The sequence below is a fragment of the Schistocerca serialis genome, chromosome 7 (genome assembly GCF_023864345.2).
Source record: "Schistocerca serialis cubense isolate TAMUIC-IGC-003099 chromosome 7, iqSchSeri2.2, whole genome shotgun sequence".
In the NCBI taxonomy this organism is placed as follows: domain Eukaryota; kingdom Metazoa; phylum Arthropoda; class Insecta; order Orthoptera; family Acrididae; genus Schistocerca; species Schistocerca serialis.
In genome coordinates, this window is record NC_064644.1 from 299,390,976 (window position 1) to 299,406,819 (window position 15,844).

Genomic DNA, 15,844 nt, shown 5'->3' on the forward strand with positions numbered 1-15,844 from the left:
TTTATTTTACTCGGGTTCTTGAACAAGGTGCACCAGTTACAAAGTGAATGTTGCATGCTGATACATTTTTTGTGATGTCACTCCTCACATAACCAGACTATATCTGCTAGACAGTGCATAAACAATAAGAGGAATAAGAATTTCATTTTTTCTTTAGCATAAATAAGATTATTTCACTGCCACAATGTCTAAGAGCTTACCACACAACATGATGCACAGAATTTCATGTATCCATTGTGATTTTGGGAATATCAAATCACCGCAATGGAATTTTAATTAATAAATGTGGCCAATTTTTCTAGATATGCATGAAATAAAGAGCGACACACCTTTTCATTAAAATATAATTTATTTTATTCAGTCTGATGAGGCAGAAGTACCTGATACACTGTGAATGTTGCTTCCATCTGCACTTTGCAGCAAAGCCTTTTTTTGAGAAATTAAGTAGTTTATTATTTCAGCCTGGCAGTCCAATGCAACATCATCTGGCATTTTTCTGAGATACGCTACTACTGTTTTCCCAAATGCATCCAGTTCGTCCTGCTTCAGTTCTTCCACTTTTTCAGTTATTTCTCTTAATACCGCAACAGCTTCTGTAACAGCTTCCACTTTCTGATTGCTCTTGGGTCTTTTCTCTGGTTCTTTGCTGTGGAAAGGATACTTCCTTTTTATACAGCTCTGAGGTTCCTGTTGTGGCTGTTCTGTCATGGGTGACCCTGGTGAATGAACAGAAATATTGTCTTCTTTTATATCAATTGATCCCTCATTTTCCTGAAATCAAAAGGAATTCAATATAATACAACACACAGAGAAATCGAATCATTTTTGAAATAATGTGATCATCAAAAGTTAAAAGAGGAGTCTGAAAGATGAGGCCTTGTAATCAGCATGACAACAATCAAATACCTGAAGGTTGTCAACAATACTATAGAGGATCTGGATGTTGGAGACAGTAAAATCAGGGGATGTAAGCCCTTTAAGTATCTGAGAGTTACGATGACATTAACTGGAAACAGTGAAGATGATGTATAAAATAGTGCAGGGCAGGTGGGCCATATGACAACTGGACTCAGTCCTTTGTAATAACAAAGTAACAAAAAGGACCAAACATGTGATGTATCATTCACTTATTGAAAACACTGCTATATATGGAGCAGAAATGGGGATAGTAAAAAAGCATGAGAGCAACAACATAAGAGAGGCTAGGGGCATCGATAAATCAATAATAGACAAAACAGAGATGAAACATCTAAAATGGTATGGACATCTGGAAAGTAAAGACAATAGCCAATAGCCAAGAGGAGTGCAGCATTTGAACGGAGCAGAAAAAGGAAAGTGTGAGACGTGCTGGAGTCGAGAGGTCTGGTATGTAATGGCTGCCAGAGGACTATAAGAAGGAGACTGGCAGGATACAAAGAAATGTAAAACAGGAAGCAATTAGTGGTGCCAGCTGTAGAGTAGTTGCAAAATGAAGATGATGATGATGATGATGATGATGATGATGAACCTCTTATATTTAAGTTTTGATATAATAGCGACAATAAAATAAAATCTACATTATATTTAACACATGTAAAATGGTATATACAAAGACACAAACTATGCCACAGGCAAAAAAGTAAATAATCAAATTCAGTTACCTACTTTTAAGACAGTTATGAAATACTATTGAAGCTTTTTGCTGTAACAGAAGTCATAATGTCAAATAATTCTAAGAAATGTTCCTGCTGTAATACGTTAATGTACACGTCTGCTGAAATATGTTATTTCGTAATTTTTTTTTTCTTTTTTCTGGATACCTTATACTGAGAGTGAATAGAAGGAGATAGAAAAGGGACCTGAATCAAGATAGAATTTTTGAGGATGCATTGGAGCAATAGGTGGCAAATGTAGTGATCCAGTATCCAACAAAAACAGGCTCCACACTTTACAGTTACAAAGGAACTTTTAGCATTATCTTGCTGAAATTGGTTTAGAGTAACTACTGCTTCCAATGCACTGACATCAGTTCATCAGGGGAAGAATCTAGTGGTGAAGTGTTCTATAGCTCTCAGCTGAAAACACTATAGATGATAATACATTACACATACTAGAAGCAGCAGTGATTGTGAGGATGATGCTTTTCCTTTGAAAATTTGTTTGATGAAGCCATATCCTGGAAATGAGTACTTAAGTTATGGATAAACTATTGACTGTGCAGAGTTTGCAGGATTAATAAAAACATCTTTGGAATTTTATTCACCAAATTTTCCATATTCAAAAAGTCAGGAAACACTTATCTTGCACACTGACATGACAACCTACCCACAAGTAATGAAACTTAAAAGGTGTTCTGCTTCTTGCATCATGTCACTTCCCCCACCATCACCTACGAACTTCAGCAGCTGCCACTAGGTGTGTTTGCATTCATTCTGCTCGGATTCGTTTGAGAGCACAGATCTAAAATTATTTGTTCATGTTCGTAAAAAGTTAGTGTCACGGCAAAGTAATGTTCTTAGTCCTCAACTAAGTAAAAAAATGCTTTCTAAAGTGGCAAATTGTTCTTAAACAGTGTGATAGAAATATCCCTCTAGTTTTCAGCAACTCCTTATAATCACATATTTGTAATACTATAATGCACCATAATTTGAAGTGACCAAACAGATTATGAAGTATTTTAAGTGAGAGTGTGAACTCGTTGAGGTTCATATTACTGCAGAATAGTCAATACTGTAAAGGTATTTATTATCTCAGTAAAATGATCTTGAATTTTTGCTTTGGTCATTGAGTGTGAAATGGAAACTCATTTGTGGCTTTAGAGATTTAAAACCACTCTTGACCCTCTTTAAAATCTATGTAAACTTAGTAGCATATACTTTAGGATTAAAGGGGACTACTCACTGAAAACCAGGAGCATTGAGTTATCTACAGGTGCACACACACAAGAAAGAAAACATGCTAGCTTTTGGAGGTATCTGTTGACAAACTATAGTAACTAAAACAAACAAACACACACACACACACACACACACACACACACACAGCAAATGTTCTTTAGCTGTCAGGGGGACATCAGTCAGCATGGTTGCCTCTGTTGTAGCTTTGTTTTTTACAAAGATATGAACAGCGGTATGACCATTTTAAATGACACACTGTATTTTTTATTCGGTAATTTATTTATTCCTCTCCTAAAGACCTATTCAAAAATGAATCACAGTGTACCATTCACTGAAACACAATGTTATTAATTACATAACACAACACTGACTTTGAACTCGGGATCACAAACTCGTTCACTTGCTGGAGTTGTCAGAAAACAAATGAAAACCAAGTAAAAACATAACACAAAATTGACTTTGACTCTCCTGTACCATTGCCCGGGAGTATAACATTTGAAGGTGCTCAGAGAAGTGACCCTGGATGCAGATACACTGCTACACTCGTTGAATGAAAGAATTATTTACTGCTTCCAGTGTTGCCTGCTGAAGAAAATTACAAGCAAGCACAATATGTTCCTGCATGTCCTCTGGAGTTGTTAGAATATCGCAATAGACAACGTCTTTAATGCATTTCCAAAGAAAAAAGTCCTGAAGATTTAAATCAGGAGACCTAGCAGGCCAAGTAACTGTTCCTCCTCGAGCAACCCATATGGCAGGAAACCTTTGGTTCAGAATACAACGTGCACACAAGGCATTATGCGCTGGACATCCATCGTGTTGATACAACATAAGCATTCTGGTTCTTAGCGGCACTTCATCCAGAAGAGGAGGAAGAATCCATCTGAGGAAGTTGGCATACACTGTGCTGTTTAGACTACATTGATGAAATAAGGGCCAATAATTGTAGTACTAAGAATTCCACACCAAATGTTAACTCTCTATTGACACTGATGTTCCACGTGTCTAAGCTATCGTGGGTTGTCACTGGACCAATAATGCATGTTCTTTGTATTTACTTGTCCTTAGTTTGAGAAGGAACATTCATTGGTAAACAGAACATTGAATAAAAAGTTCGGGTTGGCGAGGATTTGCTGCTGTGTCCACTGACAAAACTGCACACAATTCTGGAAATCATTCCCATGCAATTCTTGATGTAGTTGCGCATGGTAAGAATGGAACCAGTGACATGTAAGAACATGATGAAAACTGGTTTTAGGAATGCCAATTTCATGTTCAAGCTGTTGTGTGCTCACAAGTGGATTCATAGTAACAGAAGTGAGAACAGTAACTTTGGCATCTTCGTCTGTGCAAGTGCTATGATGATTGCGTTATAGTGGGTTGAAACTTCCCACTTCCTGAAGCATTGCCACAAGACGAGAAAACGTCCATCAGGAAGGTGGGTTCTTGTCAGGATATCTCTCTCTGCACAGTTCCGCTGCCTGTATAGCATTTTGCCTACCTTCAACAACAACAATAAAAGAAACGTTATGTTGATGCAGTTTGTGGGAAGGACAACCTTTACTGTATGCCTAATCTACACAACAGTATTTAAAAGGTCTTAAGTACTGTACTAAGTGTACCTGTACATAAGAAAAAAGTATTGCAATTACCGTTCTGCTAACTTACATTCCCCATAGATGAGTAGCATTTCTACCTTTTCTTCATTGGTGTACATTCTACTCACACAACTCTTCAACTGGCTATGGTTAACGGAATGACGGGTGTGCATTCTAGGTATGTTTACATTTGTCCTCTGTCAACTTCAGCACATGGATGTGTTCCATTACCCCAAGTGCCTGCACTAAGTGCTGGGAGCATCCATGTTAATTTTGTTTTATGTAATTAATAACATTGTGTTTCAGTAAATGGTACACTGTGATACATTTTTGATTAAGTCTTTAGGAGAGGAAATGAATTACTGAATAAAAAATACAGGGTGCCATTTAAAAAAAAAAAGTCATACTGCTATTCATATCTTTGTAAGAAACAAAGCAACAATGAAGGCAATCATGCTGATTGATGTTCCCCTGACGGCTAAAGAACATTTGCTTGAAACATTTTGTAATTTGCATCTGGACAAACAATTATTTAGGGTGGTCAAGATAAATGGGACACCTTGTATAGAAATGGAAAACCAAGTTTCATTCCCCCACAAGAATTGCAAGGAAACCCCCATAAGGTGAGATTCACAAAAGAGCATATTAAAATCCTGGCGTGACACAGCCACATAACTAGACAAAATCATGGATAAAATACCAGTAAAGACAAAAGTTTAAAAGGGGACAGATGGATGACAACTTATAAATAACGAGTGACTGAGCCACTCTGTGATACATTAAAATCTCCCACCCAATATATTGAGAAGAATTCCAGACATCATACAAAATTTAAAACACGAACTACACTTGTCTCATTATCATCTAAAATAGAGGGCAGGTTCTGTGGGAGACTCAGATCAACCATCAGGTCATCATATAAAACACACTCCTTTAAAATATGTCATACTGACAGCTGTGTTCCATATCTGCGGCACACTAACAAGCCATGTATCAATGGATAATGTCCCACTCTAAGCCACTTAAGGGCTACTCCTTCAGACTGTCATGGGTGAAAGCAGACAACCACAATTGCACTGACGGTTTTGTGGAACATAGTTTATTATTCCTCACATCCAACCACTGAGCCTCCCACCAACACATAGCCCTCCTGGTCACAAATGAAGTGACAGCCTGTAGGGAGACTTGACAGTGAGCAATAGGAGGAAGGGAGCAAACCTCCTTGGCAACTGCATCAGCAAGTTTGTTTTCCTGTATCCCTATGTGCCTTGGAACCCAGCATTAAATGATTTCCTTGTCTTGCCTTCACAAGGGAAGGAAAGCGTCCTGCACTTCTTGCACAGTCAGATCTGCTGGGTAGATCTGACCAACAGTGAGAAGGGCACTTTGAGAACCTGAGCAAATGAGGTATTTCTTGCCACGGCACTGTCATCTGCTCCACTGCCCTCGGCACAGCAAACAATTCTGTGTAATAAACTGAAAACTGCTCTGGGAGTCCTGTTCCGATGACAATATCAGGGAACATGACAGAACAACTGAAAAAAATCTCCCTGCTTAGAACCATCCATGTAAACTGTAATAAAATCTGGGTGGTGACATAAAACCTCATTACATTTAATTGTAAAAATATAGTCTGGGGTACAACGCTTCCTGTAAGCAGTCAGTTCTAATAGTAATTTATGCATTACTAATAGCCAGGAGGATGCCCCATTCCACCCCTGGCTTTGGACCTTAATACCTCCTACCCATAACAACTCAAGGCTCTGGCTTACATGGATCCCAAATGGCCTCATTGCCTCTGGCTGATGACTGAACACCCGTTCCAGTTGCACTTGCATAATGTAGCTGGGTGTGGGTGATGTAGGAATGGAGAAAGCCCTATAAGCTTGGCACACCAAATGAAGAAGACATTGAATAGACAGCAGAGTCTTGCCAGCCTCCGCACACAGGCTAGCAACAGGACTTGGGCAATAGACCCATGTTGACAGCCTAATACCCTTGTGGTGAACCGCATCCAGCATTTTGAGGTATGAAGGCCTTGCCAATCCATAAACTTGGAATTTTTATTCAAGCCTGGTCGCACGAAGGCATTATAAAGTTGGAGCAGACGTGCCCTCTCAGTGTCCCAAGACCTATGACTGATGCATAAAGGATGTTTAAGGCCTTGAGGAATCTCTCTTTCAGTTCTTTAAGGTGTGAGAGCCACGTTAGCTTCTCATCGAAAGTAAGGCCCAGATATTTCACATTTCCTTAAAAATGAACAAGGTACCCCCCCCCCCCCCCCCCAGTTTTAAAACGGATGAATTAAAAAGAGAGTGGGAGTGATTAAAATCAACACAAACAGTTTTCTCTAAAGACAATTTAAAACTTGAGGTGTAAGACCACTCCTCCAACTGCCTGATTATCAGTTGCAATTGCTGAGCAGCCATTACAAGGTTGGAGGATGCACAGAAGATGGAGAAGTCTTCCTCAAACAAGGAACACAGTATGGGGCATCACACTGTGGACATAATACTGTTTATTGCAATGGCGAACACTCCCTTGACGGGCACCATTCTCATGTTTAAATTGGTCAGACAGAACATCCCCAGTCTTGTATCTAAAACACCTGTCCGAGAGGAAGGACCAAATGAGGATGGGTAGATGTCCACCAAGAGCTGAGGCAAAATATTGTGCATCTGGGTAGTATCATAGGGCTTTTCCAAAACAAAGAAAACACTGATAAGGTGTTGCTTACAAAGGAAAGCTTGTTGAATTGAAGCTCTGAGCAGTGTCAGTTTATTTAGTGTGGATTGATACCTCCTGGACTCACACTGGGAGCAACTTAGTAGGGACCTGGTTTTGGGAACCTATATTTGATGTCAGTTGACCATACACTGCAGTGTCTTTCCTATGCAGCTTCTCAGGCTAATGTTACAATAAATAGTGAGGTTTGTCTGATCCTTCCCTGGTTTTAAAACTGAAATTAAAATAGATCCTTACCATGAGTTGGGAAAGTCTCCCATCATCCACATTTCATTGAAGAGATGGAGGACGACCTCCTCCAACTGTAGGTCCAACAGTTTCAACACGCTGTATTTTATAAGGTCTTTTCTTCACATCATATCAAAACCTACTGACAATGCAGAATCCTACTGTCATGGAAAGAAAGTCTGGTTGTATTCCTCCTTGTTGGTGGAAAGGAAATCAAAATCGGCCTTCACATGTGTCTCACGATATTAATGGAAAGCAGGAGCCCGGCAAGACTTGATCCTAAGCTATGTCCCTCAGCAATGTTAGGAGACACCCCTGTATTTGTACAGCTGCTATAAGTGGCTTTGAGTAGCATGTTGAAATTCTCCTGATGGCGTCCCATATTTTACTTGTGGGTGTGGACCTATTCATGGAGCTCAGGAACTCTTTCTTACTCTCCTGAATTATTCTCCTCACCTTCGCATGTAACATTTGAAAGGTTGTAAGATTCACACCTATAGGCCATCGACTGAATCTGCGCATAGCCGCCCTCCTGTCCCTGCATGCAGAATGACACTTGTCATTCCACCAAGGGACAGGTCACTTCCTAGGTATTCCCGTTCACTTTGACATGGATGCATCACCAGTATGGGGAGTCACGGCTGTAATGTGAACCATCCAGTCCTGGATGCCGTCAAACTGCTCAAAAACAGCTCACTGCCTGTAAAGCTTGTAGTTAGCCATTTTGAAGAACCATCTCAGTGGCTTCATGTTTCACGATCTGCTCCATATGGCAGACAGATTCGGATAGGGTAGTGGTTACTACCGCTCCCCATTGAGCAGTATCTGCAAGGGCAGGCGAGCAGAAGGAAAGGTCTATGGCTGTAGATGAACCTGTAGTAGTGCTAAAATGTGTAGTTTGACACAAATTCATCAGTATGATATCAGTAGGGCATATCAGATTCTCAAGTATCCACTTGAGGAAAGTGGTGTTAGAACCCCACAGCACACTGAAGTCCTCTAAAAGGAGAAAGGGACAGGGTAGTTCATCAAGAAGATGTGACAGGACCACACTGCCAATGGGCTCAAGGGGCGGTAGGTACACACAGTACACTGTGACAGCAATATGGGCCACTATTTGAACAGCAACAGCTTGTAGCATTATGGTTAAAAACACAAGTGAGGAATGAAAAGTGTCCTTGACAAACACTGATACCCCACCTTTAACCATGTCACCAGTATGGTCGCCTTTTCTATAGAGGCGATAGCCTCCATGTACGGGTCCATCAGCCTGTTTAAAATGAGTCTCCTGAAGACAGAGGCAAAAGCGTCTGTCCTGTACAAGGAGTCTCAATTCCTGCAGATGAGTTCTCTATCAATTTATGTTCCACTGGAGTATGGAGGGGAATTTCCTCAGTTTGGTCTTGATTTACCCCGTCCTTACACAGGGGTTGTGAGACACTTGTAGAATGAGGGGGAGGGGGGGGGGGGGCGGTAGGTGGAGGGGCACCTGTGTTTAGTGATGAGGCATCAAAATCCATGATATCATCATCATTCAAATGTGCGAATTGATGTCTGATGGCACCTGGGAAAGCTTTTGACCCAAATGCTGAGACCCTATCCCTGCTCCCTTTCCCAGCAACTATGAGGATGAAAGTGAGCGATGAGAGCTGTCTTCTTTGAGGAAAGTGGGCACTAAGAGGCACTCTGCTTTTGGGGTGCCTTTGTGATGGTCACTGTGAAAGCATTGCAGGTCACTTCTGTCATAGCTGCCTGGATCGTTATATCTTTACTAAATTTGCTTTAGTATGTATAGGTGCAAACATAGGTGCTGATGGTGGATAGTGGTATGGCGGACATCATTTGTGTCAATGTGTCATCATTGGGAATAGATTTCTGCACCATGGAAGCAAATGAAGTGGCAAAGATAGGGGGTTTTGTCGCCTTATATTAATTTTTGCTTCTGCTAAGGGGATCTGCTTGGTCACTTTTATTTCCTGAATTCTATGTACCTCAACAGAAATGGTGCAGTCAGCTCCAGACTGGGTGGCTTTCAGAGCAGTTAATGCAGACTGCTGGAGATGGACAGTCAGTCCCAGCTTCATGGGCTGTCTTTACACACTTCTCACAGGTCACTTTGCCTCTGCAACCTAGCATTGTATGGCCAAAATGCTGGCATCTCTAACATCACATAGGGTTAGTTACACAGGCCTAACCCTTAGTCAGAGGATACTTGTCATGATGTGTTCAGGAAGTGTTGGAGACTTTAAGGTTACAATGAAGGTTGTGGTCTTCTCAATTTCTCCGTTATTACTATGTGCCCTTTACTAGATATCTGCTGTCCCCAGTGATGTTTGTTCTTGTTTCAGTTTGGCAATGTCTATATCCATAATATCACAGCATGTGACCACATCCTTCCTGGAGCTAAGGGAGTTATGAAACTCAACAAGTATGCATAATCACCCAATTTTCGTTACTTTCTAAATAATTTCACATGCTTTGCATGTTAGTCTCAACCAGTACAGAACCGTTTCGCAACTGCTTGATAGACTTAAAGATACCAGCAAGCCCCTCTAAGCCTTTATGTAGATAGAAGTGGGACACTTTTTAAAACATTCTGGTTTATGACTCCTTGAAACCTCATTACTAAAGACAAATTGATCGTCAGGACAACTAACCTCCCTAATTCGTTTGGATGAGTTGGTGAGTACTCCCAGGCAGTATACCTGTCATGCTCGAAGGAGGAGAAGATTTTGAGGGTTCCAGCTTGGTCCCACGAGCAGCTAGGGAAACAAGGGTCCACTCAGACATAGCCCCTCATGCCTGAGTAAGCCATATACAACTGAGGTGCGGCAGATACCCCAGAGGTTGCCTGATATGACTGTTCCACCTCAACAGCCATGTATCTCATCACTGAACAGCACATCTAGAGATTGAGGTTTTTTTACAGGGTTTTTTACCATCCTCGTGATCAAGCCAAGATTGTCATTCCCTGTGACACACAATATTCCACTGCTGTGTCACAGGGTGGTCACTGAACCATGCCCAGAGTTTATCTTGACTGGAGATTGGCAGCACTTATGTCACCAGCTAAGGAAATCCAGGACACCTAGCCTGTACCCAGCTAACAAATGTTGAGCCCCTGATGGAGGATGTTAGAAGAGGTAGTGTTTCATAGCAACAAGTGTATGGGCATGAGGGATGTTGGTTTATAGGGAGGTGGTATCAACAGTGACTAGTAGGGATCCAGGGGGTAAAAGGTTGGGGATGATGGAAAGTCAGTGAAGGAAGTGGTTAGTATCTTTGATGTGGAAGGCTAGGTTTCAGGCAATTTGTTGGAGATGTTGGCCAACAAGGCGGGAATACTTTCAGTTGGAGCAGTGGGGCATATAGGATTGTTGGGTTTGTGGTTTTTAGGGAGCATTAGAAGGTGGGTGTGTGGTGTGTTGTTGGGGCAAGGAAGGAGATGGACTCAGTTAAGAGGTTCTAGGAAGGACCTATGAATTTCAGTAGGGATTGGAGGTTATGTTGGACTACCAGGATGGGATCACTCTGGCAGAGCAGGTGGAGAAGTCGGATATTTGGTGGAGACCTTCCATCAGGTAATCATTGCAATTCATCACAACAATGATGGAGTCTTTGTCTGCAGTGAGAATAATTAAGTCTGGATCTTTTTTCAGGTTGTGTATGGCTGTCTTTTCTTCTGCCAAAAGGTTAGTATTCTTAGGAACAGACCTTCCAGGAATTCCTTACTCCAACTTGGCCTCACCATTCTTCCCCAAGTTATGAACTTCACAATGTAACCATGCATTACCAAGCCAATGCAGATAATGGCAGTAAAATTGTTGCATAACAGATGCAACAGACATAGTATAAATAGTCTGTAGGATTTACATCACCATCACATTGTCCCCCCATGGGGCTTGCCACTCTTTGGCGGATTCATGATTGGGTACCAAGGGGCCCCAGCCTTTGCAGCATCTTTCCCTTCCGTGTTGCATGTATATCCTCTTGATATTCTTTTTCCCCTCCCTTGGGGTACATGTCTGGGGTGTTATTGGGAATGTTCCGCATTGTCCAAAACTGACATGAGAACAGTCTCACCACTGTTTTTCGTTCCCTTTTCCTTTCTTTGTTTCTCTTTTCCTATCTTTCCTCCATTTCGGCATTTGATGTTCCTCTTTTTCTTCTTCCTCCCTGTGCACTCCTGAAGGCTGGCCCACATGCCTGATGCGTAAGAGATGACTGGGTAATGTGTAATTCTCAGCCGCAGGTCGACAGGTAGGGCTCACATGTACCCACAGTTACAAGCCAGGAAGCCCAGGGAGGAGTGATTGGCTAAGCTGCTACCTTTTCAAATTGCCGATTGGTGTCTCTGTCAGGTGTTTGGGAGGTGTGAACAATCACCTAACGTGAGTGCACTCCCTTATGACGGGGGCCCCTAATTGGAAGGAGCGTGCCATTGGAGATTCTGGCAATCATGGGGGATTTTCTTGCAATGAGCCACTCATCTTTACAATCAATGTCTACGAAACATAATCAGAATGAGGTTAATGATTCAAAGACCCTCCTAGCTGCACCACAGTTCCTCATGGTTTCACATACTGAAGACGGTCAATCCTTCACAACAGTAAATTTGTTTATTATTCAGAAAGGTGTTGATGCAATTGTAGGCCCTATGAAATCCTGCTCCCATTTACGAAATGGCACTTTGCTTTTGGAGACTACTACTGATTCTCAAGCACAACAACTGCTTGCCGTCTCGCTTTTCCACGGCTATCCTGTTTGAGTCAAGGTCCATAGAACTTTGAATTCTTCCCATGGTGTTATTTACAGTAGGCTGCTCAGTGGTCTGACCAAGGCTGAAATCCAATCATACCTCTCTGATCAGGGTGTCTTTGCCATCTAATCATGTGATGAAAAAGGCAGATTCCTCCTTAGTGCCCACATGCGCTCTTTTTCTCACCTTCAATAGAGTGGTGCTTTCATCCAAGATCAAAGCAGGCTATGAAATTATCACAGTCTGACCATACATTCCGAACTTGATGTTCTGATACCAGTTTCATCATTTCAACCACATTAGAATATATTGTCGACACCCAGCCAAATGTGTAACCTGTGGTAGGGATGCACACACGAGGGTGATTGTCTGCCTCCTCCTCCATGCTGTATCAACTGCAATGGCAGCCATGCCACCTCCTATGGAGATTACCCCATGTATTTTGACGACCGGGCTGTCCAGGATATCCGGGTAAAGGAAAAAGTGCCTTACCCGGTCACTTGCAAGTTATTGGCTAGTCGCAAACCCTGCATTCTACCGTATGGCACTTACAGAACTTTCTGTTCTTGCTACATCCCGGTCCATGATGGACATGGCCACACAGATATGCAACCTCAAATTCAGCTCTGAGATTGCGAAAGCAACCAGTGTCAGGTTAGTATCACCGTCCCCTCGTCCAGCTGTGTAACAAGCCTTCAAACTCTCGCTCAAGGGATGAAGCCACCAGCTACACAACTGGCAGGCCAGAAAGGATAGAAGGAGTACTCCCCTGAAGACTTCCTATGTTCCTCCAGCCAACCAGCACCAGAGTCTTAATATGCTAACCGGAAAGGCTTGAAGAAGTCCAACATAGGCAAATGGTCTTCTCCTTCGTCAACTCAAAGATCCTCTTCGATGGTGTTTCTACGTGATACCTTCACCCAACTGGTGTCCATGTCACCAGTGTGCACCGCCAATCGTGTTTCTGTGTTGGATGCCACAGAGTGACGCACAAGAAAGCTGATGTTTCTGTGGACCTCATGGAGCAGGATCCTTTTGTCTCCATGTCATGTAGCAGCGAGTCTTCGAAGGCTGGCACTTGGCAGCTGCTGAGGTGACACCACTCCACCTTTTCCTCATCATGACTCTCCTCCAATGGAATGTTCACGGTCTTTGATCCCACAAAGAGAATTTATACTTTTAGAATCACAGCATCCCCTTGTACTCTGCCTTCAGGAAACAAAATTATGTCCTCACATCCGCTCTGAGCTTTCGCATTTCTTCCCGGTCCATTTTGACCTTCCCCCTGAGGTCGGCATTCCATCTCATGGGGGAGTCACGCTGCTCATACAGGATGATGATCAAAGTAAACCCATCTCCTTGACTACCTGTCTTCAAGCTGTTGCAGTTCATCTTTTCCTTCCTCACCTGAATTTTTCCCTTTGTACCATTTATATCCCTTCATCATCCAATGGCACCAGGGCAGGCTTCCTCCAGCTTATTGGGCAGCTACCTCACCCATTTCTGCTATTCGGTGACTTTAAAGCACATCATTCCCTTTAGGATTCTCCCTTAACCTGTCACAGAGGTGCTCTCTTGGTTGACCACCTTAATAAACTTAACTTCTTCTGCCTTAACACAGGAGCACCCACATCCTTTCTGACTCCTCACACACACATTCCCATTTGAACCTATCCTTCTGCACTGTTCAGCTTGCCTATTATCTTGAGTGGTCTGTTCTTTCTGACGCCTACTCGAGTGGCCATTTCCCAAGTGCTATCCATTTCCTGACTCCTACCCCACCTGCATGCACTTGTTAGTTTGCAAAGGCTGAGTGGTGGCTTTACTCCTCCATGGTGATCTTCGAAGAATAAGATTTCCCCATTTGTGATGACCAGGTGGACTACTTACAAATGTTGTCCTTACCACTGCAGAATGTTCCATTCCTTGGACTTCCTCTTAACCACGCTGCATCCCAGTCCCTTGGTGGATTGAGGCATGCTGAGATGTAATTCCTGTGCGGAGATGTGCTCTTCGCATTTTTAATTGTCATTCTATGATGGCAAACTGCATTCATTATAAACAGATGCACACACACTGTCATCACATTCTTTGGGAGAGCAAAAAAAGCTAGCTGGATTTTACTCACTAGTTCTTTTAACACTCCCCCCCCCCCCCTTTCCTCTGTCATGTGGGCCAACTTCCAACAACTCTCTGGGATAAAGATCCATTCCCCAAGTTCCCACCTGACAGTAGTAGACAATGTCATCATGGACTCTATTACTATCTCCAACACCCTGGGCCGCCATTTTACAGACATTTTGAGTGGAGGTGGCTCAGGCGATACCCTTCTCTTCTCAGAACCGTGAGTATTACAATGCTGCCTTTACTGTGAGAGAGCTAGGTCATGCTCTCAGTTCATCCAGATACTCCGCCCCAGGGCCACATGCTCGCCACATTCAGATGTTGAAGCACCTTTCTCTTGCGGGCAAGCATTTTCTGCTTAATACGTACAACCACATCTGGGCAGAGGGTATGTTTCCCGTATGTTGGCGTGAAGCCACCGTCACACCAATGCCTAAGCCCAGTAACGACAAACACTTTTCTTCTTGCTACCACCCCATCTCTCTCACCAGTGTGTTTGCAAGGTGATGGAATGTATGATTCACGCCCAGTTGGTATGGTGGCTTGAGTCTCTCAGTTTGCTAACCACTGCACAGTGTGGATTTTGAGTGCAGCATTCTGCAGTTGACCATCTCGTCACTTTGTCCACCCATGTCATGAATGGTTTTCTGTGGAAATCCCAGACTGTGGCCATGTTTTTCAATGTGGAGAAGGCCTACAATGCCTGCTGGGAAACTGGTATCCTCTGTACTCTATACATATGGGGATTCTGTGGCCGCCTGCCCCATTTCCTTGAGGAATTTTTAAAAGACAGGGTTTGTAATGTGCATGTGGGTTCTGCTTTGTCATACACCTTTATCCAGGTAAATGGTGTGCCTCAGGGTTTCGTCCTGTGTGTCATCCTCTTTGGTATCACCATTAATCCTATAATGGCTTGCCTTACGCCAAGCATCTTCGGCTCTTTTTTGCTGATGATTTTGCCATTTATTGCAGTTCTCCATGGACCTGTCTCATTGAGCAACATCTTCAGCAATGCCTTGATCGCCTTTACTCATGGACACAGAGTATTGACAATGGCTTTCGTCTTTCCACTGACAAAACAGTTTCTATGAATTTCTGGTGGCACAATTGGTTCCTCCCATCATCTTTACATCTTGGGCCTGTTCCTCTTCCTTTTGTTGGAACTATAAAATTCCTGGGGCTCATGCTCAATAGGAAAATCTGTTGGTCCTCCCATGCATCTTACCAGGCAGCCTACTGTACGTGGTGCCTCAATGTCCTCTGTGGCCTCAATGGTACTTCCTGGTGTGGAGATCGAAGCACCCTTCTCTATTTGTACCGGTCCCTTGTCCGTTTGAAACTAGACTATGGGTGCTTTGTTTATGCATCTGCATGTCCATCCCTCTTATGTCGTCCAACACTATCCACCATTGTAGCACCTGTTTGGCCACTGGCACCTTTTACACTAGCCCAACTGAGTGTCTGTATGCCAAAGCTGCTAACTACTACTGCCGTGACTTTCTCCTCAGCAGATT

General features: G+C 42.7%; 1 protein-coding gene across 1 annotated transcript in view; it reads right to left on the reverse strand.

The window, feature by feature from the left end:
- Positions 1 to 330: 330 nt before the first annotated feature.
- LOC126412296 (uncharacterized) overlaps positions 331 to 15,844 on the reverse strand; it is a 31,299-nt gene continuing 15,785 nt past the window's right edge. The window contains exon 2 of the mRNA XM_050081815.1: positions 331 to 771. Coding sequence (XP_049937772.1) covers positions 358 to 771 — 414 coding nt within the window. The 3' untranslated portion in view covers positions 331 to 357. The remainder of the gene's footprint in view (positions 772 to 15,844) is intronic.